Source organism: Gymnodraco acuticeps, unplaced genomic scaffold, assembly GCF_902827175.1.
Source record: "Gymnodraco acuticeps unplaced genomic scaffold, fGymAcu1.1, whole genome shotgun sequence".
NCBI classification, from domain to species: Eukaryota; Metazoa; Chordata; class Actinopteri; order Perciformes; family Bathydraconidae; genus Gymnodraco; species Gymnodraco acuticeps.
Genome location: NW_022992336.1, coordinates 2,243,292 through 2,271,215, shown reverse-complemented (window position 1 = coordinate 2,271,215; position 27,924 = coordinate 2,243,292). Strand labels below are relative to the sequence as shown.

The 27,924-nt window shown below is 43.8% G+C and overlaps 1 protein-coding gene across 3 annotated transcripts; it reads left to right on the top strand.

Annotated features, from left to right (window-relative positions):
- Positions 1-26,798, top strand: LOC117541441 (E3 ubiquitin-protein ligase TRIM47-like). 3 transcript variants are annotated; one of them, XM_034208584.1, is made up of 3 exons: positions 1-134; positions 20,995-21,127; positions 25,573-26,798. In XM_034208584.1, exon 3 carries the CDS (start codon positions 25,575-25,577, stop codon positions 26,712-26,714), a length of 1,140 nt encoding a protein of 379 aa, XP_034064475.1. In that variant the 5' UTR covers positions 1-134; positions 20,995-21,127; positions 25,573-25,574; the 3' UTR covers positions 26,715-26,798. The 3 variants fall into 3 exon arrangements, with proteins under 3 accessions (XP_034064475.1, XP_034064476.1, XP_034064477.1); XM_034208585.1 differs by having other exon boundaries at positions 6-111; XM_034208586.1 differs by lacking the exons at positions 1-134; positions 20,995-21,127 and adding an exon at positions 25,275-25,417.
- The last annotated feature ends 1,126 nt before the right edge of the window (positions 26,799-27,924 follow it).

Sequence of the window (27,924 nt, the reverse complement as noted above, 5' to 3'; positions counted from 1 at the left end):
GGACAGGAAGGCGGAGAGAGAGCAGAAGAGACGCCGAGAAACAGCAGCTTTAGACGGCATGAGCGGAGAGAAGAGCCCGGTGTGTGGTTCTCGGTGTTCCGGTCGCTTTCGGTGGTTACACTTCCTTGTTTTCGGTAGGACAAACAAACGTTCCACCTAGCGAAAAGGAAGCAGAACCTTTTTTTTAGGCTATTTGTACTATTACATTATAATTGTATCTTATTTTTTGGCTATTTTGCGTTAATAAAAAATTGATCGATAGATTTAAAGGGGGAAAGGGAATGTTTGTTCCGAGCGGGACTCGAATCAGGGTCTGTAGCGGCGACCTGTCGCGTCTAACGATACCCAGAGGAGGGGGGGAGTCACCCGGCGGAGATCAGAGCTGATGTCCCGGCCCGGGCTCCGATGGGACCAAGCCAGCCTTTGTTCTCCAAAATCTGTCGGACTGGGAATTCAGACAAAGCCTTGAGATTATTAGGGCCCTATTGTTGCTGTAGTCGTTTCACCCCGCGTGCAGGAGGGCAGCCTTCATCTTCTCGTGTCTGTTTTTCTTGTGGGTGCTCGCGGGTGTTATCTCCACTTCTACGTGGCTGCTGCACGCATACATTTTATTAAACAGTTTAGTCATGATTCTACGAAGAGGATTAGAGCCACATGAGAAAAAAAACTGTTGGGATGTGACCAAAAGAAGACCAAAAGAATTCAGAGGGAAAAATCATAATTCGGCGGTCTTTTTTCTCAGCAATTTATGGTTGCTTTAATTCAAAGATATTTTCTTAAGTATTTCCAGATTTAGGAAGTAATGGAATACAAGTAACTTGGATTACGTAATTAGGAAGGTAATCTAGTCCTTTAGCTACAGTTTCATAAAAAATAGGTAATCAGAATACATCAAATGTGGATTACTAAGGAAACCACAATATATGAACAGATGCAGAATTAACACTACGTTTATATTGTGATACATCGATTAGGTTACTGATTACATGTTTTACAGGTAATTAGTAATTGTAAGGCACTAGTAATCCTCTCTGGCTATTATCTTTTATGACAATGTGACCTTCCTAATATTATTATAGCCTGGCATGGTGGTGCATTTAATAATACATCCATCAGCAGTTCAGACAAAATAATCCAATAAAAATAACATTACTGCACTCCTCCAGCTACAGAAGAACAATTGGTGTTTTACGGTCCAATTTCATCATCACTCACTGTGATTATTTCTCTGTTAGGCTTATCCCAGTGATGCGTTAGTGCTGGAGCAGATGGGACGTTTGGTAGATTATGTTTTTTTTGTAGCCTATATACACCAACTGGGTTTCTTTGATGTTGTTCCAAATTAAAGCTCCAATATGTGGGGTGGAAAAGAAACACATGATGTGTCGCCTGAAGCACTGCTGAGTCAATACAAACCACAGTCAATTTTTCATACGACGACTAACACTGTTTTTATTCTGCAGACCAACAATTACAGAGCGAGAACATTTGTTATCCCTGACTCATGTTTAGTTTTCTATCTTTTCCTCGTGTTGTTTTTTCCCTCTTATCAGTCCACATCAAACCTGTCCAAACATCATCATCGGGTTAATTCTGTCTATCAGCTGAAGGATCAGGTAAATGATTTTAGACTTTCTGAGGCATGTGGCTGGCATTAACCCACAGGGGACGGGGCTACAGCATCGATTAATTCAGCGTTTGGGGGGGTTGTCCACTCTGGAAAAGAAATACATAAATAAATAAACAGAAAGATGTCCCCCTGCATAAGCACCCACCCTTCAAATACAAATAAACCTCTCACTTTGGCTGCTAATAAAGCCTGAATGTACGACCATGTTAAACATATTTTATACAATATTCCTCAAATGAACGGCAGGCATAAAGATATTTGACGTGACCTCTCACACACCGTGCGCTGCAGTGCTAAATCATTCATCATATCTTGTCTCAGGCACCACAGAAGAAGAAGTCTATATGTTATTAAAGCTGCAGGAACATAAAACCACTGCATGACCTACAGCCTTGCCACTCACAATGTATTTATTACTACAGTAAACAGTGTTTTATTTCACTTTACAGTATTGTACAGTATGGCTTCTGTACATATGACAATAATACCGTTGAATCTTGATTGTGACCTCTCCCTTTGGCAGTGTCATGTTTTCTGATTGCATGAAACAAACATACAGAGAGAAATATATATGCAATAAACATGAGTCTGAGAAAACTGACCACTCACCAACCCCCCACTTCAAGCGCACACACACACACACACACACACACCACACACACACCACACACACACACACACACACACACACACACACATTCATACATTCAGCTCTCATGGGGTACCTGCCAATCATCAGACAGTGGCTTGCAGGGTTTATTGGTGGATCACCAGGGGGGGGGGGTGTTTGCTGAGGACGACCACATGCACACCACTCTCAAGACTGAATGTGTTAAAGTGGTCAGATGACATGAATGCACAAAGAACATTTTAAAACGGTCACATGATTATTATTTGTCACCGTGAAGAGAATTCATTTCATGGTTTGGTCTTTGACTCATTTTTGGTTTCACTGGTGGCTTCAATAGAATGAACTGTTTTTAGTGGGTGTGCAAGAAAATATGTATACAAGCCTATGAATCGGTGAATTGATGATGTTTTTTTTGTAGGCCGACCAGGAAATTAGCATTGCAAGGGCTGCCGTGACAACCTAGCAATGGGATTTTCCATTGAATTTGGAATATTGCATACAAAAATACATGTTTATGATGCTTACACGTTTTGATCAGCAGGATCATCTCCACATATTAACCCCACTGTCATTACATTTGAAGCGTAAATGCAATAGGTAAAAAGCTAGGCTATAAAGGGACGACATCAGGGTCACATGACTTCAGGTCACCACCGCTAAGCTTAAAGCGGCTAATGTTCAGCGTGATGACATTTAGTCGTCTCATTTAGTCACTTGTTAGCAACCACAGTTTTAAAGACACATAAGCTTCAGACATTCACCAGTGGAGTATTTACTGACTTACTCTTATCAAAACTGAAACACTAACTAGACCTTATTTCTGGGTATCCGATCATAACACGTTCCAAAAAACATTGACTTTAAGACAAGGAACCTAAAAGGGACCAAATGCTAACTCATATCCGGGTTTAAGGAATCGTCCCTGAACCACTCTCACGTTGTAATGTTTTGATGTTGAATCTCTTGATTCTTAAACACACCGTACTGATTTCCAATGTATAGTTTACATGCATGGATGTCAATACTTTATTAAACTGCAAAGACATGTATCTTGTCCCTGGAAGTACCCTCTTAAGAGTAGATGTAACAGGGAAATAAGAACACACCATTGTTCTTATTGCATAAAGAAGGTCTTTTAAGTTCTCAGATTTTATGGTGGTGTTTTCCTTTTTACAGTTGACCTTTAGTTAGATTGATCAAATTGCCTTGCTTACAATTTGGCAACATATTGCGATATAATGAATTCTTACCATGAATCCTTGATATGTATCGTGGTGCCAGACTCTTTTTAATATACCACCCTAGTTTGGATTATTGCATGTTGTAGTGTCTATATGTATTATAATCTTATACTGTATGTACCTCCCACAAATTATAGCTATACCAGGACTGAACCAGCACACTCAATCTAGAACAATAACTTCTTGTACATATAATAACCAAGTACAAAACCTGTTAGAATTCACAGAATCTTCTCTATTTGAGTCAAGTGACGTCTTCTCACCCTGTCAAACAAACCCAGAGCCAGAAAGCTGCAGTTTGAATCCATTCAAAATAAATAACCTTATTTTGGGAAAATTGTACCAAAACAAGGACACGCATGGAAGTCAATGCAAAGTGCTTCCCATCTGCCAGCGCTTCAAACCAAGCTTTGGGGGATGGATGACGGGTGGCTTGGGTATGGAGGGTGGAGAGGAGGGGGGGAAGGAGGTTTTCAACTGTCTATGCACGGTGCAGTTTGAGCAAATAAGTATTTTTGGTGCCTGTTCGTGTTCCTCCAAATGTGCGGTCACAGCTCTGAGAAATCTTGGGGTTTTTCTCGAGAAACACCACCCTCACCACAGCTGAAGGAAACACTGAGGCATCAGAACATCATCCTGCTGAGGGGAATACAGCAGCGATGTGTCAGGGACCAGACACCTCAAGAAGAAAATAGAAAATGCCTTCCTCGTTCTTATTTTATATCTTCTATCAAGTCTTCTATTACTACAAAACATATATTTCCTAATCATGATTTTGGGAACACTGACCATCTTGTGCACAGAATGGTGGGCTGACAAAAGGTCTGAAAATACTACTCCATTAAGGTACGTCTGAAAGGTAATAAGTATTTTAAGCACAATATAACTAAAGTAGTCATCATGTTGTCAGTCAAATAAAGACATTTCTAGAAGACATAACAAGTTAGATTAAGATGTTATAAAAAAAATTATATGTAAAATATTTAAATGAACATAAAATGTAAGAATTTGCAATAAAATAACATAATAAAATCATATTTAAAAACCATTAGACGTCAGAAGAGGACTTTTCATAGCCTCCTGTCAGTCACTGACACAATCAACACATCTGCTGTCAGTCAATCAAACTCAGGAAAAGTGTGCGTGTGTGTGTGTGTGTGTGTGTGTGTGTGTGTGTATGTGTGGTCTAGCATTACTATACTTAAATCTGTTTACATAGTCACGTGTGGCTTCCCTTATGGGGACAAATTGGAGGTCCCCATAAGGGGAATCATTAATTTTAGGGTGAAGACTTGGTTAGGTTTAGGATTAGGGTAAGGTTAAGGGTTAGGCTTAGGCATGTGTTGGTTATGGTTAAGGTTAGGATAAATCTCCAGGAAATGCATGTAAGACAATGTAAAGTCCCCTGAAGTGATGTATACATGGTATGTGTGTGTGTGTGTGTGTGTGTGTGTGTGTGGGTGTTGTGTGTGTGTGTGTGTGTGTGTGTGGGGTGTGTGTGTGTTTGGGGGGGGTGGAATACAAATGTGTGTGAGATCTCACAGGAACAGGAGCTGCTGTATTTGAACATGATCAATTATTCTGCTCTGGCCTCCTTCTGTCAGCAGTGGATTCTCTTCGCCTTTCACCTAGATTACAGGCGCCACCTGCTGGAGGAGGCGGGTACTGCATGCTGGAGAGGGGGGGTTTACTAGTCTATGGGTTTACTGCATGCTGGAGGGGGGGGTGGGGGGGGATCAGTGACAGAACAGATGGATGAGCTGCACAGCTGCATTCAAAAGGATCCACAAAGGATTTATTTGTCATATGCACAATAGTCATAGGAAAATCTTGAGTCTAAAGCTCCTCCGAGGATGCAGCATACGATATACTTCAGATTAAAATACATTAGATAATGCAAAAAGAAGCAAAGCAGGTCCTGTTTGTGCATGAATGTCTTTGAACTTTAACTATACAACAGCAGAGTGAAGGCTGAATTGATCCTTGGAGACTAAAAAAAGCATGCCTTGCGATACGATACAATATGGTATGAAAACGATACGGTACGAAACGGTATGATGTTATGGGTGTTATGTATATTGATAAATAAGTAAAGAATCCCTGCTACATAAAATCTTGGATTTTATTGTTATTTTAATTAAATTGTCAATCAATTTGAAAGTTGAATGTAAAGTCACCAAACAATATAATACTATGCACAAAAATGTTCCTTTATTAATAAAAAAAAAAGCAAGTGATTACCAGTACTGTCAAGAGCCAGGCTTTTGCAGTTTTCCTTCCCCTCAAACATTGGAGATCTTGCGATGGTTATGGTGAAACAGTAGATTGCACTCTCTGCTGCGAGAGGAGGCCAGCCGAAATTGGCTTCCCTTGGTGAAAAAAAATGGAGAGATTGACCAATCAGATGAGGCTCACGTGATGCCCCTGCCAACCTGTGATTAGTCAGGGCCATGCCAAGGGAAACCAGAGGCGGCTGGCTTCCCTTGCCTCACAATCCAATCAAATCGCATCAATTTAGTGGTGCAGTGACGCGTCCTAAAACCCGGAAGTAAGCTGCGCTCGGGTTCCCTCGACAGAAAGCAATGGGATTTCTCCATAGGATTTTGGAAAATAGTAGTGATGGCAAAATGAAGCTTTGAATGAAGCATCGAACCACTTGGACAATTGTGTCGGAAATAGGTTCATTTCTCGAAGCTTCAGTTACAGCGACCTCTCCTGGCGAAGTGCAAGGCTGCAGTGGGTTTAACATATCTTTGCCTTGAAAAATATTCGATGCACACACACACTAATGGCGCATTTCCACTGCAGCGGGGTAGCCCCGTTTAAGCGTCCCTAAGCGTCCTTGCTCAGGCCTCGGGCTGCCTCGCTGGCCGTCCGAGGCCGTGGCGGATTTCCATTACAGTTTAGGACCTGGGGTAGGAACGCAGTGTAGACGGGGCGATCAGCTTTTTGGCGGGCTTTTTGGGCGGAGCGACGCTGGCTAAAACTGCAGTGGCGTCATCTTCAATGCGACACAACTCACAAAACACACACAACAATGGAAGATGTGGAAGCGATCGTTTACTTGTTTCTTGGTGTGTGGCTTGTTATCACAGCAAGAAGGAAAGTAAATATTTGAATTTCAAGCACCAGTAAGTACTGCCCCATAATAAGAACATTTGAGGAAATATCAGATCATGAAAAGAAAATCTTTCTAATAAATTAAGCGAATATCAAAGCTAACTATAAACATAAATACTAAAGTGTAAAACACAGCAAAACTATATTCATAAATCGATCTTGTGAGGATTCTCTCTGACCAATCAGCAGTCGAGAGTGTTGACGTCACTAGTTCAGCCCTGGCCCTGGCCTGATAGAACCACGATTTTATGGGGCCGGAAAAAGAGGGGAAAAGTACCCGCTAGCCGGTACTAGGCTATATGGAAAGGCCACCAAAAACTGGCCTGGCCGCTTGAGGACGGTTAAGGACGCTTAAACGGGGCTACCCGCTGCAGTGGAAATGCGCCATAAGACTGAATATCATGTTCTATTTGCAATTAAAGATTGATAATTGTGTGTATTGGGTTATTGAGAAGAGACTAGAGAGTGCTGGAAATTTTTTTGGGAGGAGAGGGCCTTTTATCAGTTATTAAAGTTGAAAAGCAATGATTAAAATACATCCATTCCGGGCTTTGAACCAGCTGCGCGGAGGACATCGCCGCATTCGGGCCGCAGGCTCTATCCACTGGGCTATCTATTCCTTGAAATATTGAACTGTTTTTATATTACTGATAATTGTCTTTTTGTTCACAACTTCTCCACATTTCGAAGTGTTTCCCGAGCCAGAACGACCTGGCTTCTTCCTGGCTTGCTCTATAATGATACTACAATTCAAATGCAATACCAACAACAACTCAACAGCAACAACGCAAACTACGACAACAACCCACACATTGTGCATTGTTTAGAGCGGTCATAAAGTGTTGAAGCGCTCAAATTTGAAACTGTTTCAACCTGTCACCTGTCAGAATCGAGACGAGGTAGTGCATTGAATCGCGTGAATGGACCGCGAACCAGTCAAGTGATTCATTCAGGAAATGAAGCAGTTGATGCTTCGGACGTCACATGTCACGTGATTTGAAGTAAGCTTCGAAGCACTGCTTCTATGGAATAGGAAGTCCAGGGTTGAAGCTCCGTTCGAAGCTTCAGTGTCAAACTGCCATCACTAGAAAATAGCTCGAAATAAGGTCAGTGGAAAACGAACCTGTTAGATAAATGCACGTTGTGTTCAGTCGGATAATATCCACATGTCTACCCTACTTTTATAATTTTCGAATCATAAATCGAATCGATAGAAGATAGCGTCACTGCACCACTCTCACCGCCGTTAGAAAGTAGCAAGCAACTGAAGCAAGTGCAATTATGGAGGGTGAAGATTTGGAGTATTTACTCAAAAATAATTGTACTAAACTTCCGCTACAGCAGCAACAACAAATCCAATCTGATGACAGGCCGATGCCCAAACTGGAGCTGTGTACAGAGGACGTAAAATGTGAAAGGTCTCCTGATTTAGTTTGTGAATGAATGCTTATTAGAGTTTGGCCTGGAGAGTGCGTGCGGTCCTGTCGGTTAGATAACATCTGGACCCGGTGACGACATTACCTATTGACGCAGCAACCACTGTAAGTTATATTCTTGTTTAATTAGACTTCTCTGTTTCATTTATTCGACTCTGTATAAATTGTTATTGTAGCGTAAACGGCTAAATCGCGTTTGAGAGATTTTAAATCTCAGATCTGCTCAGGCGAAACCTGCTTTACAGGTCTCAGCACTCAAGCCTGCATTAATATAGGCACGGCCAGTCTATTGATAGCGTGAAGTACAACCGCGTGACTCAGTCATTTTGTACCTTAAAAAAGCATTTAAATACCGCATTTAAAATCTGATGAACTCAGTGTGCATCTGTACCTGGTGACGACATTACCTATTGACGCAGCAACCACTGTAAGTTATATTCTTGTTTAATTAGACTTCTCTGTTTCATTTATTCGACTCTGTATAAATTGTTATTGTAGCGTAAACGGCTAAATCGCGTTTGAGAGATTTTAAATCTCAGATCTGCTCAGGCGAAACCTGCTTTACAGGTCTCAGCACTCAAGCCTGCATTAATATAGGCACGGCCAGTCTATTGTCGCCCATCAGCTGTAGATAGATAACTAATTAGAGGGCCATGGCCCTACAGCTGTGAGAACTGAGCAATCAGGCGTCCATTTCGGGTAGCTCTTTCCTGGAGCGTCAGCTTCAGCGTCAGACAGCCGAAGACTGACAAAGACATTGGAGTCCTGCGGGAGTAAGACTGACAAAGACATTGGAGTCCTGCGGGAGTAAGACTGACAAAGACATTGGAGTCCTGCGGGAGTCACGAGGGAGGCAAAGAGGAGGCAAATCCTACTCTGATCGAGCTGGTGTCTTATTTCTCTTTTCTTTAGTTTTCTAGCCCCGCATGCTATAATCATGTGTATTTTCTCTATTCCTGTTCATGTGTCTTCTCGCAATTATCACTGGCCCCGTGTATCTCCTAATCGATATAACCGGCCTGCTCTCGTCTATCCCACGTGCTCCACTGAGATCCAACATCTAGTTTCTGGTGGCCTGTGGAATTGCCAGTCAGCTGTTCCTAAGGCTGACTTCATCTCTGGCTACGCCTCCCTGCAGTCTCTGGATTTCCTTGCTCTCACTGAGACCTGGATTAGGTCCACTGCATATTCCTTCTCCCATACACCCAGACCCACTGGCAGAGGAGATGGCACTGGTCTCCTGCTCTCTCCCAAATGGAGCTTTTCCCTCTTCAAGCTACCTAACTTCACTCCTTCCACCTTTGAATTCCATGCCGTCACAGTAACCCATCCTATACAGTTAACCATTGTTGTTCTCTACCGTCCACCAGGCGCCTTGGGGGGACTTCTTGGAGGAATTAGATAATCTCCTCTCACACATCCCTGAAACTGGCCCTCCCGCTGTACTTCTCGGAGACTTCAACCTCCAGACAGGGAAGATAGACAAACTAACATCTCTGTTAACCGCCTTTGCTTTCTCACTGTCTCCGTCCCCACCGACTCATAAAGCTGGCAATGTCCTTGATCTCATATTCTCAAGGAACTGCGCTACTTCTAACCTCTCTGTAAACCCGCTCCACACATCCGATCACTTCTTCATTTCATTCTCTCTATCCCTTTCCAAACATAACAAACTAATCTCTTCTTATCCTGCACTTGTCCGCCGTAACCTTCGCTCCCTCTCCCCCTCTAGCTTTGCCTCGTCGGTGCTCTCAGCCCTCCCTTCCTCTGATTCGTTCCATCTCCTGCCTCCAAACTCTGCTGCAGAAACTCTCCTCTCTACTCTCTCATCCACTCTGGACTCTCTCTGTCCTCTCACATCTCGGCAGGCTCGGCAGTCCCCTCCTGCTCCCTGGCTAAATGATGCACTGCGTGCTAATAGAACCGTCCTTAGGGCAGCAGAGCGGAAATGGTGGAAATCCAAACACCGTGACGACCTCCTAACCTATCAGGCCCTCCTCTCCTCTTTCTCTGCTTCGATCTCTCAGGCAAAAAGCACTTTCTTTCAAGATAAGATCCAATCTTCCTATTCCAATCCTAAAAAACTATTTTCCATCTTCTCCACCCTCTTGGACCCTCCAAAAGCTCCTCCCCCCTCCTCACTTCTGTCAAGCGACTTTGTTACCCACTTTGAAAAAAAGGTTGATGATATTCGCTCTTCTTTTTCTGACTCACCTTTACTCACCGCTGGGTCACCAGACCCTCCTTCCACCAACACACTGACCTCCTTTTCCCCTCTCTCTCCAAGTGAGGTTCTTACCCTCATTACCTCTGCCCGCCCTACCACCTGTCCTCTGGACCCTATCCCTTCAAACCTCCTTCAGACTATCGCTCCTGATATTCTACCGTTTCTCACCCATTTCATCAACACTTCTCTAACTTCTGGTCACTTTCCAAACAGTCTCAAGGAGGGCAAGAGTAAACCCTCTCCTAAAGAAACCCACTCTCAACCCGTCTGATGTTATAAACTACAGGCCTGTCTCTCTCCTCCCGTTCCTGTCTAAATCACTTGAACGCGCTGTCTTTAAACAACTCTCCTGTTATCTCAATCAGAACAACCTTCTGGATCCGCACCAGTCTGGTTTCAAGGCAGGTCACTCCACAGAAACTGCTCTCATTGCTGTCACGGAGGAACTGCACACTGCCAAAACTGCATCCCTCTCCTCTGTCATCATCCTATATGACCTGTCTGCTGCATTCGACACGGTGAATCATCAGATCCTCCTTCGCACTCTCCAAAAACTTGGAGTTTCAGGCTCTGCACTTTCCCTCCTCACCTCATACCTGAAAGACCGTACCTACAGGGTGACTTGGAGAGGGTCTGAGTCCGACCCTTGTCAATTAACTACGGGGGTCCCTCAGGGCTCTGTTCTTGGTCCCCTCCTCTTCTCCCTGTACACAAACTCGCTCGGATCAGTCATTAGCCCGCATGGTTTTTCTTACCACTGCTACGCTGATGACACCCAATTAATTCTGTCCTTTCCCCGCTCAGAGACCCAGGTCGTTGCACGCATCTCTGCTTGTCTAGCTGACATCTCTCAGTGGATGTCTGCTCACCACCTCAAGCTCAACCTTGACAAGACTGAGCTGCTCTTCCTCCCGGGAAAAGATTGTCCCACTCTTGACCTAACAATCAACATCGGCACCTCAGTTGTTTCCCCGACTCAGACTGCAAGGAATCTGGGTGTGACCCTAGATAACAACCTGTCCTTCACTGCAAACATCGCTGCTACAACCCGTTGCTGCAGATACACGCTTTACAACATCAGGAAGATACGTCCCCAGCTGACTCAGAAAGCGACTCAGGTTCTGGTCCAGGCTCTCGTCATCTCACGCCTAGACTACTGAAACTCCCTCCTGGCTGGTCTACCTGCATGTGCCATCCGACCTCTGCAGCTCATCCAGAATGCAGCGGCTCGTCTGGTCTTCAACCTTCCTAAATTCTCCCACACCACTCCGCTCCTCCGCTCCCTTCACTGGCTTCCGGTAACTGCTAGAATCCACTTCAAGACACTGGTACTTGCTTACCATGCTGCGAATGGATCTGGCCCTTCCTACATCCAGGACATGGTTAAACCGTACACCCCAGCGCGTTCACTACGCTCTGCATCAGCCAAACGACTCGTTGCGCCCTCGCTGCGAGGGGGACCCAAGTTCCCATCGGCGAAAACACGTGGGTTTGCTGTCCTGGCTCCAAGATGGTGGAATGAGCTCCCCATTGACATCAGGACGGCAGATAGCTTGCACATCTTCCGGCGCAAACTGAAAACTCATCTCTTTCGACTCCACTTCGAGCGTTAGAACTATTAACGAAGCACTTTTATACTAATAAAGGACTGGCTTACCTAAAGCCAGTTGAGTAGCACTTGAAATGTTTGGCTTTATGAAACCTGATGTACTTATATGATTCTGTTTTCTTCAAGGTTGTGTCTTCCTGGTCGAATGTACTTATTGTAAGTCGCTTTGGATAAAAGCGTCAGCTAAATGCAATGTAATGTAATGTAATAACAGGCGTGTGTAAGTCCTGCATCTGTATGATACAAATGTGTGTAAAATGATACCGGGTGCTGTAATCACTCATCTGGTAAGGTTACGTTATTATATTGACCACAACACCCCCCCGACCCAAAAGAAAGGACGTATTATTGGCTTCCCCTAATTTTTTTCCCACGCCACGCTACTGGCCGTTTGATGTCTATGTCTGGACCGCTGCGTAAAAAGGAGGGTTTCTGCCCCATTACTTATCTTCTTACTTCTATAAGAATAAAACACGGAGGACGGATATCTCTTTTTCTCCCCCTCTTCTGACAGCTGTAGTGAAATATTTGTATTTATTCATGTTAGAAATAAACATCACATTATAAAAGCTGGACAAACTGTACGGGGAATAAATCGGTGTGATTTTTCAATTGTCTCCGGGGCTCAAAAAGGCACTCAGAAGAGTGAAGCTCATTTGTGGTCTGCTGCTGCCATCTAGTGGCTGAAAGGGGGTAACACACCCTTGACATTTTTATATAGTTTAGCTTCAAACTTAGAGTTTCATCATTACATTGCTGGCCAGTATTGAAGAGGGGAAGCACGTTAATAGTAACAACGACAATAGCCCAGTATATTAATACAAGTGAACACATATTAATTAAGTCAGATAGATAAAAGCGAAGTGAATATGGAACGACAGGATGGTAAAGACTATTCTGAAATTCCAGGGAGTTACCGGGAGCAATGGGAACAGATTAAGAGATTGATTTTAAGTGGAATCAAACAGGGGGCTAAAGAAAAGGCTTGTACGGATCTCCGATTCCTACACAATAAAATGATAACAGAGAATAGAGTGGGGGATGACGACACCGTAGGTAATTTGGGCACAGCATTGAATTTATATGAAAGACAGATTGTAAAGCAACTTGCACACCTAAACGAACAGAAGCCCAGATGGTTTGCCCGTAGCAAATGGAACAAACAAAAACAGGCACTAGATAGATTGAGGAGGGTTTGTCACAATGCTGCCCTCGCAATGATTGGAATTAATATTCCTCCCGTCACAGACGAAAATCTCCCGGGTGCAATGGCAATCCAAAGCCCCATAAAAACAGATGAAGTTAACACTCTTCTGTTCCCTCATGGTATAAATACACGGAGGTGCCTACACATGGAGACATTCTTGACTATGTAGCAGAACGAGTCGAATATTTTAAAAGAATGCAAAACTAAGTTGTCTCTAACTCAGTTGCAGAAATCTCAAACGACGCCATACAAAATCCGGTTTTTCCCACCCGCTCCTCTCTCCTTTACCCGGATTTAGGTAGTCTGACTACACAGCCCCCCTCCCCCTTATTCTCTACCCGACGAAAGCGCAAATAAATTGCAAATGATGGTGGCAGATGCATCGGACACAGAAGGAGAGGAGGCGGCCATGAGCGTAGGGAACTATAGAATGGTGGGAACAGTAGCGTTGAGTCCGTTAAGGGGCGTCCCTACTCCAAAGAAAAGACTAAATGTTAAACAAAAACAAGTTTCCTCCTCCCCGTTAGACAGAATAGGCAGCGCACACACCACGCGGAGGCCTAGTTTTAAACACAGACCAGGAGGGGGTTACCCCGAGAAGGGACGGTCGAACCACTTGATAAGGAGCTCACACATCAGAACAATTGACTTCCCTTCTGACAGATCTTACCAAGAGCCACTCAGGCGCTACACGGACAGACATAACATACACAACTGACCTCCTAGATGAGAGGGAAATGCGAGAAAGGCGGTGCTATGAACAACAGATTCAAGATAGACGCAAGGAGGAAGACAGGAGACAGGAACAGAGCGGATATAATAATAATAATAATAATAATAATAGCTTCGATTTCTATAGCGCCTTTCAGGGGACCCAAGGTCGCTTCACAAGTAATAGTGCAAAGACAAACATAACAAAACAAAAGACAAGACAAACAGAACAACAGATCGATTTAGGGGCCGAAAGCCTTGGCAAACAGATGGGACTTGAGGGCCCTTTTGAAGTCTTCAAGTGTGGGGATGTTGCGTATCTCCGCAGGGAGAGCGTTCCAGAGGGTGGGGGCTGCCACACTGAAGGCTCTATCCCCATAGGTTCGCAGTTTTGGTGCGGGGGGTGGTAAGCAGGCCAGAGTCTGAGGACCGCAGGTTCCGGGGTGGGGCATGTGGGTGAAGGATGTCCGATAGGTACTGGGGGGCAAGGGCATGGAGGGATTTGTAGGTAAGGAGGAGGATTTTGTAGGATATGCGGGACTTGAACCGGCAACCAGTGGTAGGTGGATGAGGGTGGGAGTGATGTGCTGCCACGGTTTTGTGTGCGTGAGTACCCTAGCAGCACAGTTTTGGACATACTGGAGCCTGTCCAAGGGGTTTTGTTGGGAACCCCGAACAGGACACCATTGCAGTAGTCCAAGCGGGTGGTGACAAATGCATGGACTAGTGGTTTCGGCAACCGACTCCGTTAGTGATGGTCGGAGTCTGGCAATGTTCTTCAGGTGATTAAAAGGCCGATTTGGTCAAGATTTGACGTGGGAATGGAAGGAAAGGGTGGAGTCGAGGATGACACCCAGGTTCGGGCTTCAGAGATGGGGAGATGGAGCAGCCGTCAACCTCAAGGACGAAGTCACCAACCTTCTGGAGCAGGGCCTTGGGTGCCACAACCATGAGCTCTGTTTTCATGCTGTTTAGTTTCAGATAGTTGCATGACATCCATGCTTTGATGTCATGCAGGGCAGTTGATGAGAGACTGAGGGGGGGAGCTGGGAGGATGGAGTGGTGCTGAGATACATTGGGTATCATCACGGAGCAGTGGAAGGTTGAGTTCATGATGTCGGATGATCTGGCCGAGGGGGAGCATGTAAATGGTGAACAGGAGGGGGCCAAGCACAGAGCCCTGGGGGTAACACCGTGGGTGGACTGGGGCCGGGGCTGAGTTTGAGGGCCACTGATGGAGACAAACTGTTTCCTGTTGTGGAGGTAGGAGGGTGGGCAACCAGGACAGCGCTGTGCCAGTGACACCTAGGAGGTCTGAGAGGCGGGTGAGGAGGATGTTGTGAGAGATGGGTGGTCAAATGCTGCAGGAGGGTCCAGGAGGATGAGGATGCTGAGGCGGGCCAGAGTCAGCAGCAATGAGGAGATCGTCTGTGATCTTGATGAGGGGCGGTCCTCAGTGCTGTGTTGCTGTCTGAAGCCGGATTGGAAGGGCTCATAGAGCTCATTGTTGGACAGGTACTGATGGAGTTGGCCGGCGAACCACCTCTTTCCAGAGTTTATATGAGGGCTCGCTAGAAGATATAGAGGAAAATAGGGACGAGGAGAGGCCAGCACACAGGTGTACGCAGACGCGCTGAATAGGGGGAGAGATGTGATCCTTTTCAGAACAGATCACGCCAGACCGTCTACGTCTTATTACCCAGGTGTTGAGGGGGGGGGCATCGGGCCATGAAAGTGGGGAAGAGACAGCGAACCACAGAAGTGATAGAAGGACAGTGGGCCATAAAAGTGAGGGAGAGATAGCGGGCCATAAAGGGATAGGCAAACAGCAAGCCATGAAACTGGGGGGTTTTACAATGAAGCAGGAGGCCAGGGTCGTAAAGACAGCTATCAGGACACTTTTCAGCAGGAACAAGCAGGACAGGAAGAGGAAGACAGCAGGAGGGCGAGGTGCAAAGTTAAGCAGATATCTCTGACAGGAACAATAAGTGAACTAGTGGAGGTAGATCAGGTTCTTTCAATGCCCCGTAACAGATTAAGGTCTCACCACACCGCAGAAGACCCCACCGAGCATGCTTTTATTTTTCCAGTATTACAGGCGCCTTTAGTGGCCGCGCAAAACGGGAAAACGGCTTATCATCCTTTCACACTAGGGGACATACATGCGCTGATCGATAAAATGCCGTTGCCTACTGAGGGAGGGAGACATTGGATGCGAAGGTTTGCGGACATGGCTGTAGGACAGACTATCTGTCTGGGAGATTTCAGGAGAATACTAGCACAACAGACTTCCTATTATGAGGTAGAAAGAGTTGAGGATAGATCAGGAACATCGACAATGAAAGATAACGTGCCTATTTCCTTTAACGATGTTCACAGCAAGCTGGGCAAAGCAATGAGAGAACATTTCCCACAGACAGGGGGAGGTTACGGTTCACTGTCATTTACATTTACACCTGGAGAGGCTGCAGCAACCATGTTGCTCAGGGCACGCCAACAATACACAATGGCAACTGACTACAGTCCAGATAATAAATGACCAACATATACAGATGTTCCGTAAGGCAGTGCTTGCAGCGGTGCCGAAAGAAATTAAAAGTCTGATGGAGGACAATCCAGAGGTAGATCAGTTAAACACACAGACGTGGGAACGTCATTTAGCCCATCATTTGAGTAGATTTAACAAACAACATACAGAGGTTAAAACTGAGGAAGAGGAGTTGAGGGTGCAGTTACTGCGAACGCAGCTGGAAATAGTCCGGAAAACAGTTCAGAATGACAAAAAGAATGCCAAACAGTTGATTGTTCACCCAGTTGCGCCGGCCGTGCAGCCACAGGGGCAGCAAAACCCAAAAGGGGGCCTTTCCAACCAGGGTCCGCCCTATAGTCAGCCCCAATTTGGCTACGATAATAGCTCTTGGCAACAGAGGGGCGGGTTCAGAGGCGGGGTCAGAGGTCGAGGTGGCTTTGGAATGACTCCTGGATTGGAATACGTGAAGGTGTGTTTCATTTGCGGACAGCCAGATCACTGGTTCAAGCAGTGCCCACATAAAGCCCCACCAGGAAGGGGGCGGGCTAAAGGGGGACAGAGAGGATACGGAGGGGGGAATGGATCAGAGAGACCATATATCCAGACACCCCAGGAGGCTGTCCCATTGCCGCAACAACCGAACCAGGGTCACATTGCCCCTAATGCTATGGCCGCCCCCTATGGCCAGTTTGTCCTGTATGATGGGGAGTACTACGAAGAATGAAGACGCCCAGAGAACTCTGGATGTACGGGCCTGGCGGATCCATACATTAATATGACTGTTAAAGACTCAAACCTACCATTCCTTGTTGATTCAGGAGCAAGATATTCCACCATCAATTCTCCCGTCTTCAAGGCGTCCCTTTCATCTACAACAGTCTCAGTCATAGGGTTTTCGGGAAAAATAGAAAAAATACCGCTTTCCACGCTGTTATCCACCAAGATAGCAGGACAGACATTCTTACACCAGTATATTCTTGCACCAAAAAGCCCGGCTAACCTCATGGGTAGGGATATTCTGATCAAAGCGAATGCCTCCATCCTCTGTTCCCCCGGATGGACTGATAATATCATTCCCAAATGGCACAACCATCAATTGTTCGTTATCTACCATAACATCAGGTTCTCAGATGATGTTGGCCCAGTCCACTGAGGCAGAAGCAACCCAACATGCCACTATATTCTGGGGACTGTTGGACCGACCTCGGGACAACACACCTGGACTATATTCCATTTTTCAACAATGGAAGCCATGGATTAACCTCCTCAGGCCTTATGGCCCCCTCCAGACCCCCCCCCACCTGACGCTGAATTATGATAGAAGAGACGACCAAAGTTATGAATATGAGTATGATAATGAGGTGTCTATGGCCGTTTGGGACGTTACCACGACAAATCTCTTTGTGGGACAGGCGGGTGTGGCTGCGTCGGTTGAGCTCTCTGATGAACAACTGTACTGGTACCGTTTGTCTGCTGAGTCCACACCACACATTTCATTAGCTATCAGAAAGGGTTATGAAGCTAAAGAACTTGTTCCCATGGTAAAGACGCTGCTAGAAGTCGAAGATTGGGAACCTACGCAGATCGCGGCACTGACATACTCTCCCTCACACAGAGCTTATCGTCTTAAAATCTACACACAAGAATGCATCCACATGGAAAGACACAAAGTAGATAGACATCATGGTAGGGAAAAAACTGACCATGCATATACAGTTGACATGTTGCGTGATCTCCCGTCTGACCTGTGGGCATCGCACTCTCATGATGTAGGTTTCTGCTTAAAAGCCACACCAGTAACATTTGAGGTGAGCAGCTCTGTGCCTGTGAACCGGTCACAATACCCGATCAAACCACAGGCAAAAGGGGGTGTTGACAAGGCAGTTGAGGGACTGAAGAGAGCAGGGGTGTTAGAACCCTCACAAAGCCTTTGGAATACTCCCATACTTCCTGTATCAAAATCTAGCGGGGAGTACAGAATGGCTCATGATTTGAGAACCGTTAATGCTATTACGACTACAGCTCTGATACCAGTTCCTAACCCCTACACGGCTATCTGTAATGTCTCACCTGAACATACATGGTTCACCTGTATTGACCTAGCCAACGCTTTCTTCTGCATACCTCTGGCAGAGAGTATGAGACCTATTTTTTCTTTTACAATAGGAGGGGAGAAACTACAATACACAAGACTACCACAAGGCTTCAGTTTGTCTCCAGGAATATTCAACAAAGTACTTAGGGAACAGCTAGAGGGCGTTACATTGCCAGTGGGGGTAGTATTAATACAGTATGTAGACGACCTTCTCATCGCAGCACCTTCTGCAGCCTCTTGTTTGGAGGCCACCAGAAACCTACTGGTGCGCCTCCACACATCAGGGTTCAAAGTCTCCAAGAAAAAGCTACAATGCACCCGTAAAGAGGTGACATTTTTGGGCAGAGTGATGTCAGCAGCGCATGTCAGCAGCGCATCAGGAACACATTTTGAACCACCCGAAACCCAAGACAGTCAAAGACATGTTGTCTTTTTTGGGCCTCACAGGCTACAGCAGACACTACATCCCAGAGTATAACCCAAGAACAGCTGAACTCAGAAAACTCATCAATGAGAAAGGCATGCGCAATCTCACTGCCACACATTGCGCAACAGCAGCACCATGACCATCTGAATAGCGAGAAATATACACAAATGTATTATATTGTAACTTATTCCCATGCATGTTGCTCAAAGTAATCAGTCCTCACTTCTCTGGCGTCTCTCCCTCTCCTCTCGCGCCATGCGCACCAGGCAGGAGTGAGAGTGAGTTACCATGGTTACGGGGGGACGCTCTGTATCTCTGTCGCTCTGAAACTTCTCGCGATTCCCAATAATCCGTTTTAGTAATATAACATAATTTTGCAGTGTTGGTTAACATTATACAGGGTTAATGTTTCTTGATTAAATCCAAAGAGGGCAAGGTGGTGTAGACATGTAGGAAATGTGTTTTAAATTACAATTTGTTCACAGAGAGAGAGAGAGAGAGAGAGAGAGAGAGAGAGAGAGAGAGAGAGAGAGAGAGAGAGAGAGAGAGAGGAGAAGAGAGAGAGAGAGAGAGAGAGGAGAGAGAGAGAGAGAGAGAGAGAGAGAGAGAGAGAGGAGAGAGAGAGAGAGAGAGAGAGAGAGAGAGAGAGAGAGAGAGAGAGAGAGAGAGAGAGAGAAACTGTCTGCTTAGTTGCAATACTGTAGCTTATGCAATTTAGGCCTAGAAATTGTTTATGTAACTTATGTGCCAGTGTGTCCATGGTTTTGAGTCTGTCTGTGTGTTGAGCGCAGCGCCGTCTGCTTTTTGCAGTACAGTAACTAAAGTAAGTTAGGACTAAGCATACCGGTAGTTTTCTGTGGACCTGTCTGTTTTTCATTTACTTCATTTGTAGCCGTAACCGGTCGTTTTAAAAATCTGTCCATCTTCGTAGTATGCTAGCCGTGTTATATATCTATGATGCTTGCAGCGCGCTCTTTGACTGACGTAACAGTTATTGTTGTTTCCACGGTAACGCCGCTTGATTTTTAAATGTATCTATTTGTTAGATTTGTAACGTAATCTATGAAATATTTTAGATTAAAAAAAAAAAAAAAAATGATATCATGATAATTTAAATTAATGAATCTGAAAACTTTTCACGGACCCCCTGGCAGAGTGCCACGGACCCCCGGGGGGTCGCGGACCCCACTTTGAGAACCACTGCTTTAAGTAACCAACCGTGACACTTTGAGCTATTATCAATGTACCTACGACACCTACTGGTGGCCGTCTGTGAGGGTGAAACACAACAGTAACACTTTTTAGACGAAGCCCCACTGGTAAACTCAGAGATACAAAAGGCTCATTTGTGCCAATTAGAATAATCACAACCGCATTAAAATATATAAATGCTCTGAGATATTTATTTACTTTTGCACATAGTTCTACATTGATGCGGATCAGTTTTTTGTCACTTTTATTATTTGATTCATTTTGCTGTGAGTATTGTTTTATTTGCATTTTACTATGCAACCATAACCCATGTCTTGAGATTTGAAAATGATACTAACAAAACTGACTGTCTTTACATAACTGCCCAAGTTATTGAAAAGCATTTTAGTTTTTTAAAACAGGTTTTTTTTATTAAGATGCTTAGGTAAACATATTTATTTTTGAATTAATATGGCTGTGTTAAAAAAAAAAATTAGATACAGCAAAGCTTCTTGACAAAACCTTTGAATCACCTCTTTGATTTTTTGTTCAACTTAAAGAACTCATTGTTTCTATTCTTGAGGATGTGTGTGTGCAATTATTCAAGTTGTATAATCACTGGAATATAGCAGTCTATGCTGTACACATTATATAAGCTTCTTTATGGCCCACCCTTTAAACTACAATGTATCATTACTACTGAGCTGCACCAAAAAGAGGATTTATTTTGAGAGAGAGACTGAAACATAACAATACGCAGGCTTAATGAGGTGTAGAAACTACAATTGATTTTTACTTTTATATGGAAATTAGCTATCGGATAACATGTACATTCTTTGTTGTGGTAATGACCTTCTAAGCAAACAAACAAAGAATGCAAATCTGATTAAAGGTGATGGTATTTAAAGGATTGTTAATGAATCTTTTTTTATTCCTCAGGCAGTGCTACTACACTCGATGTTTTCAATACAACAGGGAGCAGCTGCAGAGACTCATGCCTACACACAAACGCAGAATTACACATGGGGTTTGTACTGTCAGTCTATGAACCGGCTATGGAGCAATTAAAATGGTGAGTGATTTGCTCAATAGCACTGCAATCTATACAGGAGATGTCAGTTTTCAGAGATGAGGCGACATTTCTCTATTTCTACACCTCCATATTATTACATCATTTAAAATGTAAAGGTACCCTGAAGAGAAATCTAGTAAACATAAAATATTCTGTTTACATTCAATGTTTCTCCCGAAAATGTTTGTGTGAATCATTTGAGCGACTTCCTTCTTCATAAGGATTACTTGCCAACGCTTATTATTTCTGGCATTATTTACCACAATGTTTACTTGTTTGCAGTTGCACTCCATTCATTCCTTCCACTCTCCTCTCACCCTCTTTTATATATACATTGAAATTGTACTCAAGTACACTATTTGAGTATATATTCTCAACACCCTCTTATATTTGCATATTGAGCCTTGAATCTAAGAGCTCTTTGAATGAAAGGCAGTTCCATTATCAATTCCTTACTGGCTGAACAACATTCCTGAAATACACAAAGCCATTACACTGAAGATGAATTATATCAATCAAAACAAGGCGTTTTTTTATTTTATTAAAGTTAGTGTAAATAAAGCAATTCACCAATGACAACACACAATGTTTTGGTGGAATGAACATGAGACAGAACACAATTCATTACATCAGACAGGAAGAGGAATGACCCACACTTCCTGTAAACCATGTGTAGATTTGAGTCTCACAGTAGGAAACCCCATACTAGGACTTCCGGACTCTGCAGGTTTGGCAGCGACTGGGTCATGTTGCTGGCATCGTGAGACGTCCTGAAATGAGTTTCTTTTTCTGAGATAAAGCTATGAGTATAACAAGGCTTGGGTCACTGCTTTTCCAACGGCTGGTAACACAGGTCTAAAGACAGTATGCACATTAAGTGAAAACAGGCCTTGAAGAAAATATCCGGGCACAGGGAATGCTCTTTATACAGAAAGCTGCATACATCCTATGATGGATTCACACTTTACATTATCACATTGTAACAAAAAAACGTACATGACATATTCCTGTTAAAGTAAAACAAGTATAATCTTAGAATATATACTTTTTTTGATAAATGTAACAGGCACACAAGTAATCAGATGAAGTTGTTGATTTATGAAGTGAGAGTCCACTCTATTAAAAAGGCAACAGAAAGTTAACAGCAGTTTCACTGAAGAGAGAATATTTGTTATTCATATGAATTCAGTGCCCAGGAATTATAATTCCTCATGTTAACCCTTGAAGAGTGGAATCTTTGCAAACAATTTCTCACTGAGTTGATCTAGATAAAAAAATGTTTTAGTGATTGAGTTTACCATTAGTGATCATTGGGTTTTGAGTTGTTATCGTGTTATCGTTATTAAAGGTGTAATTTATTTCAGAAACACTTTTTGTTATATTCCATGGAATGCTCTTAACATCCCTGATAGCAATGAATACATTAAATGCTTTGACAATAAATACATTAAAAAATGTCATCTGTGGGAAGCGTCGTAGTACTGTAAAAAGCATGACCAATCATTTTAGCCGGCCCGGCTAAAATAACTGGATCAGTGGTCAGCCTTCCATCTGTGCACAAATGTATCTCGTGCCCTCATTGGTCATGTGCGTGTGTGTTAGAGGAGGAGCTCTGTAAGGAAAGTCTCAAGGAAGAGGCAGATTTTTTTTCAGCTACATAGGGCCCTTCTCACTTCTCTTATTTTTCATTTCCTCGCTCCTCGGTCTCGGTCTCACCGGAAGTTGATTTGTCTGCGCCATCTTGAGTAGCGTCCCAATGGCCTTATTTTTGCCGGAGGACCGAGGAGCGAGGACCGATAATAGAGGAGCTATAACCGAGGAACCACCAGACCATCCTTCGATGAAATCCTCAGACACTCGCCCCACCCCCTTACTGTGTATCGCACACTGATTGGACGATGCAGTGCATGCACTGATCTGATGCTTCTTGACATGAGAGCAGTTTCCCAGCGGAGTGAAGAAAATACATGAACCTCACGGGAGTCACTCCTCAGTTTATACCAGGGGTGCCCAACCTTTTTTGAACCGAGAGCTACTTTTAAAGTTGCCAGTCTGCCGAGATCTACCAGTCCAAATAGAGAGGCGTAGCCATTACTGACCAGGTAAACTACCAGGTAAATACACACTTCTACTTGTATAAAACTGACCTTTGTACGATTAATACTCCATAAAATACTGCAGATCCTTTATCTTACCTGCTCTTTCTAATCTACACACATACAAGTATTTAACTGAAGCTACACAACAGTGTTGTTGATACAGAGTTGGAGTTTATTCACACGTCACATACTACAGTGGGTAATGTTTTCAAGAAACATTGAACAGTGCTGCCACATATGACACAGGAAAAAAAGAAAATACTCTGAACCCTTTCTTTGCCATTCAAATTAGGCTTACTAATAAGACAACCCAGATCTGAAGCTACACAGGAATCTGCTGCCAAAGTGCAATAAAAAAGACAAAATTAATAGAATCAAACCTTTTTTTGTTGCATTTTAGTAGAGTATAAAAAGAAATGCTTTTAAAATAGGATGCAAGCAACACTAGTTTCTTAACCTGAATTGATGATAGACTATAATCAATTTAAGTTCGCATTCTTATACCATTTTGTACAATAATTATAATGAATAAGTTCAAACAAACTAAAACTTACAGCTGATTAATAACGGTATCTAACTTGAGTTTTTATTATATCAAAAACCTGTTGAAATGCTACTGTTATTTTTACTGTCCCCAAAATTCGGCAGCCTCCAGGAATGCTTCTTTCACAACTTCGCCGTCTTTGAAATACTTCATGTGTTTCGCAAGAACGTGACTTACACGATAAGATGCTATGGTAGCAGCCTTGCTCTTGTTGTTGGGCCTGGTGAAAATGGACTGCTGTGCATTTAGCTGTCCTTTCAGGTCCCTCACCTTTTGGGAGCGTAGGGCAGAATTAGGAGGGAATTCCGTCTTGTACCGTTTGTGCACTGTTTTGAAATGTCGCTCCTAAATTACCCTTCTTCGGTAAAGCCACGCTCGCATTGCAGATGAGACAGATGGACTTTGAATTGGAATAGATACAAAAATAATCATCCTCCCACTCGGAGTGAAAATTATATATTTTGGGCTTTTTTGCTTCTGCCATAATTGTGGTCTTGTGTGTGTGTGCGGACTGTCACTCCTGTTGCCACGGACAACGTCAGCAAACTAGTGCCCACTGCCCACCAGCCACGCCCCGACACATGGGGTCACGCCAATCACAAAGCTTTGATGCGTCCAAGTGCATTATTCTGGCAGAGGAAGATTATGTTAAAGGACATTAACGATAAAACTGAATATTGTTGTTCTATTTTTAGACACATCTCGCGATCGACTGGGAATCTCCCCGCGATCGACCCAACCGGTCGGTTGGATCGACCGGTTGGGCACCCCTGGTGTAGAGTTGGCAATAACGCGTAATAATATTACTTTTGTCGGTAACGGAGTAGTGTAACGCGCTACTTTTATAATTCAGTAATCACACTACAGTTACTAACATTGCCCCGACACGCGTTACTTCGTTACTTACTAAAATCAGTCATAATCAAACCTCAACAAACACCTGCAAAGAACACATGCTAAGGTGAAGCTAACGCACAGCTATTTGTTGTTTGTTTATATCACGTAGTCTGTTCTTCTTCTATGTTTTCCGGTTGTTGCCTGTTTTGAATGACGAATACACACTACCGCCGCCTGCTGGTAAGGAGAGTTATTGCCACTCACGCATGCGCAGTTCGTACGTGCTCGGCTGAAGTCTTTGCGGTGTCTGGTTCCAGTGCAACACATGGCCAACACGCAGGAGAACACGCAGACGCAACAGCGTGAGCAGAGATAGACTGCGCAAAATATACAGATAGCAAGAGACAGAGGACAGCCATGGTCAGATAGGAAAACATTCAGGATCTGGATCAGTCTTATGCGACAATGGAAACTGAACTAAAGAGAACATTTGAAACTTTAGCAGTCTGCGTGATCTGCCTGCAGGGAGGGGCGGGCCGGCCCTGCGAGTAAAGTAACGAGTAAAGTAACGAGTAAAGTAACGAGTTACTTTATGTAGAGAGTAACGAAGTAGTGTAATATATTACTTTTTTAAAAAGTAATATGTAATATGTAATATATTACTTTTTTTTAGTAACGACCCCATCTCTGAGTATGAGTCAGAGGAGGAAGAGCTCCAATGCATCATTTATAGAGAAGTAGAAACTCAACAACTGGTAAACACAGTTCGGTTCATCCAAAGACAGACAGCAGAGCAGAGCTTGCAAGAAGGTGAAGTATAACTGCTCTTCTAATAATTTTCTGAGTATTCATTGCTATCAACAGTGAACATTGCACCTGTTGCTCATTAAATGGCTCACACCAGTTCAACTTGGGAGTCAAAACAAAGGGAGTTTCTTAACTTGTAACTGTCTCTTCTCCATTAGATATGGCCACGGCCTGCACATTGCTTACTGAGGATCAGTTCCAGTGCTCCATCTGTCTGGAAGTTTTCACCGAGCCTGTCACTATTCCATGTGGACACAACTCCTGCAAGGCCTGTCTCACCAGGCACTGGGAAGGCAAAGATCTGTATAAGTGTCCACTGTGCAACGAGAAGTTCCCCAAAGATCTCAAACTTCGGGTCAACACTGGATTCAGGGAGGTTGTCGAAAATGTCAAGGAACTTAATGCAAAAGCTGACAATGCTTGCCCTGTGAAGCCAGGAGAGGTGCCATGTGACTGCTGCCCTGATGACAACCAGTCCAAAGCCTCTAAAACCTGTTTGGTTTGCTTAACATCTTTCTGTGAGACACACATAGAGCCTCATCTAAGAGTTGCAGCTTTAAAGAGGCACACACTGACTAATCCTGTGCATAACCTGGAGGACCAAATATGCAAGAAACACAACAGGATGCTTGAGCGCTTCTGCAGGAATGACCAGACATGTGTCTGTGTCCTGTGTACAGAACACAGCACTCACGATACAGTCCCTTTGGAGGAAGCCTATGTAGACAAGAGGGCTCAGATAGGGAGGAAAAAGAAGGCGGAAGTACAGGAAATGAAGCATAAGCATGGAAAGAGAGCTCATAAGAACAAGAACACGAGTCAAGGAAAAGCTGAGGCTATGGAAAACAATACAGTGATACATAACATGAACAATCCTCAGACTTGGGGGATTCAAGACCGTTTTGGCAGAGTTGCTCTGAACGGGGTCCTTCCTCAATGGAGATGCTACTGTGAGGTTCAGGCTGAAGGGGGCTCCAGCGAGGACCCAGCAGTGGAGGGAGAGTCGATGCAAGGGGTAAAGGTATTCATAGCTAAACCCAAGGATGGAAACTGGATCATAAGGGCGGGATCTCTGAAAAACGTTATGACTCTACATCGAGTGCCAGTGTATCTTTTCTGCAGTCCAACATCAGGTGAGACCTGTGTACAGAGGCTGCAACAGCAGGTTGAGAGGTTCAAAGGATGGTCGCAAAATCCAGATAACGACTTCCGCTTTCGTTGTATTTTTTATTTTTTAAATATTTTTTTAATTTTATTCTGTGGGATTGCAAACCAATATTTAAATCATGACATTGGATAAAAAAAATATTCCTGCTACAGTGGTATGAAGGGTTACAACAAGCATCTCCCTCCAGTGACAAACTCATCTTTCACATATTCAAAGGTGAACATGTTTGGTTCGTAGTCAGTGATTTTCTAAATGAAAATGAAGTTTTCATAAACATATTTGTAATGCTTGTTTCTGCATTTGGTGTTAAATTGTCAGTTTTTAAAAACCTAAAGTTTACATCTCCATAAAATAGACTGGTAGCGTCACTTGAAATAAAAAACAACCCAATAAACGAGCATGTAAAGCTTTTCAATATCAGTGCATACTGCATATCTGAAGTGTTGTGTAGTGATGATGGTGACTTTGTTCAAGTGCACCACTAGAGGGAGCAATCGATTTATTCTTCATACAAACTCACCCCATTTCTAACATGGCAATTTAAACAGAATTCATTTTTTTTCTGGATCACCACATTTTAAGTCCTTATTAGTTTTTCTGTCTTTTCTTAAGAACTCTTGTGTTTACATCTTATTGCTTCTTATTCAGATAGTTAGATCATTTTGAGACTAAAATCAAAACAGGGAAACTGCACTATAATTACAAAGTGGTCTGTCTGTATGCTTAATGACCACTCTGAGGAAAATCAGACCTAGCAAAGCTGCAGGCCCAGACGGAGTGCCCGGCCGGGTACTGAAGGCATGTGCGGACCAGCTGACAGAGGTGTTTACTGATATATTCAACCTCTCATTACAACAAGCTACTGTTCCAACATGCCTCAAATCCTCAACCATCATTCCAGTGCCTAAAAAGACATCTGTGAAGTGCCTAAATGACTATCGCCCAGTCGCGCTTACACCAATAGTCATGAAGTGTTTTGAGAAACTGGTGCTTGCCCATATCAGAACAATCATCCCACCTGACCTTGACAAGCATCAGTTTGCCTACAGGCCAAACCGCTCCACAGAAGACGCCATCAACTCAGCCCTCCACACCTCTCTGACACATCTGGAATTACCAGGCAGTTATGTGAGGATGCTATTTTTGGATTTTAGCTCTGCATTCAACACCGTCATGCCCCACAAACTGGTCAGCAAACTGAATATTCTTGGCTTTGGCTCTTCACTTTGCTTGTGGGTCATGGACTTCCTGACTGACAGACCACAGCAAGTCAGAGTCGGTAAGCACCTATCATCCCCCCTTATACTAAACACAGGAACCCCACAAAGTTGTGTGCTTAGTC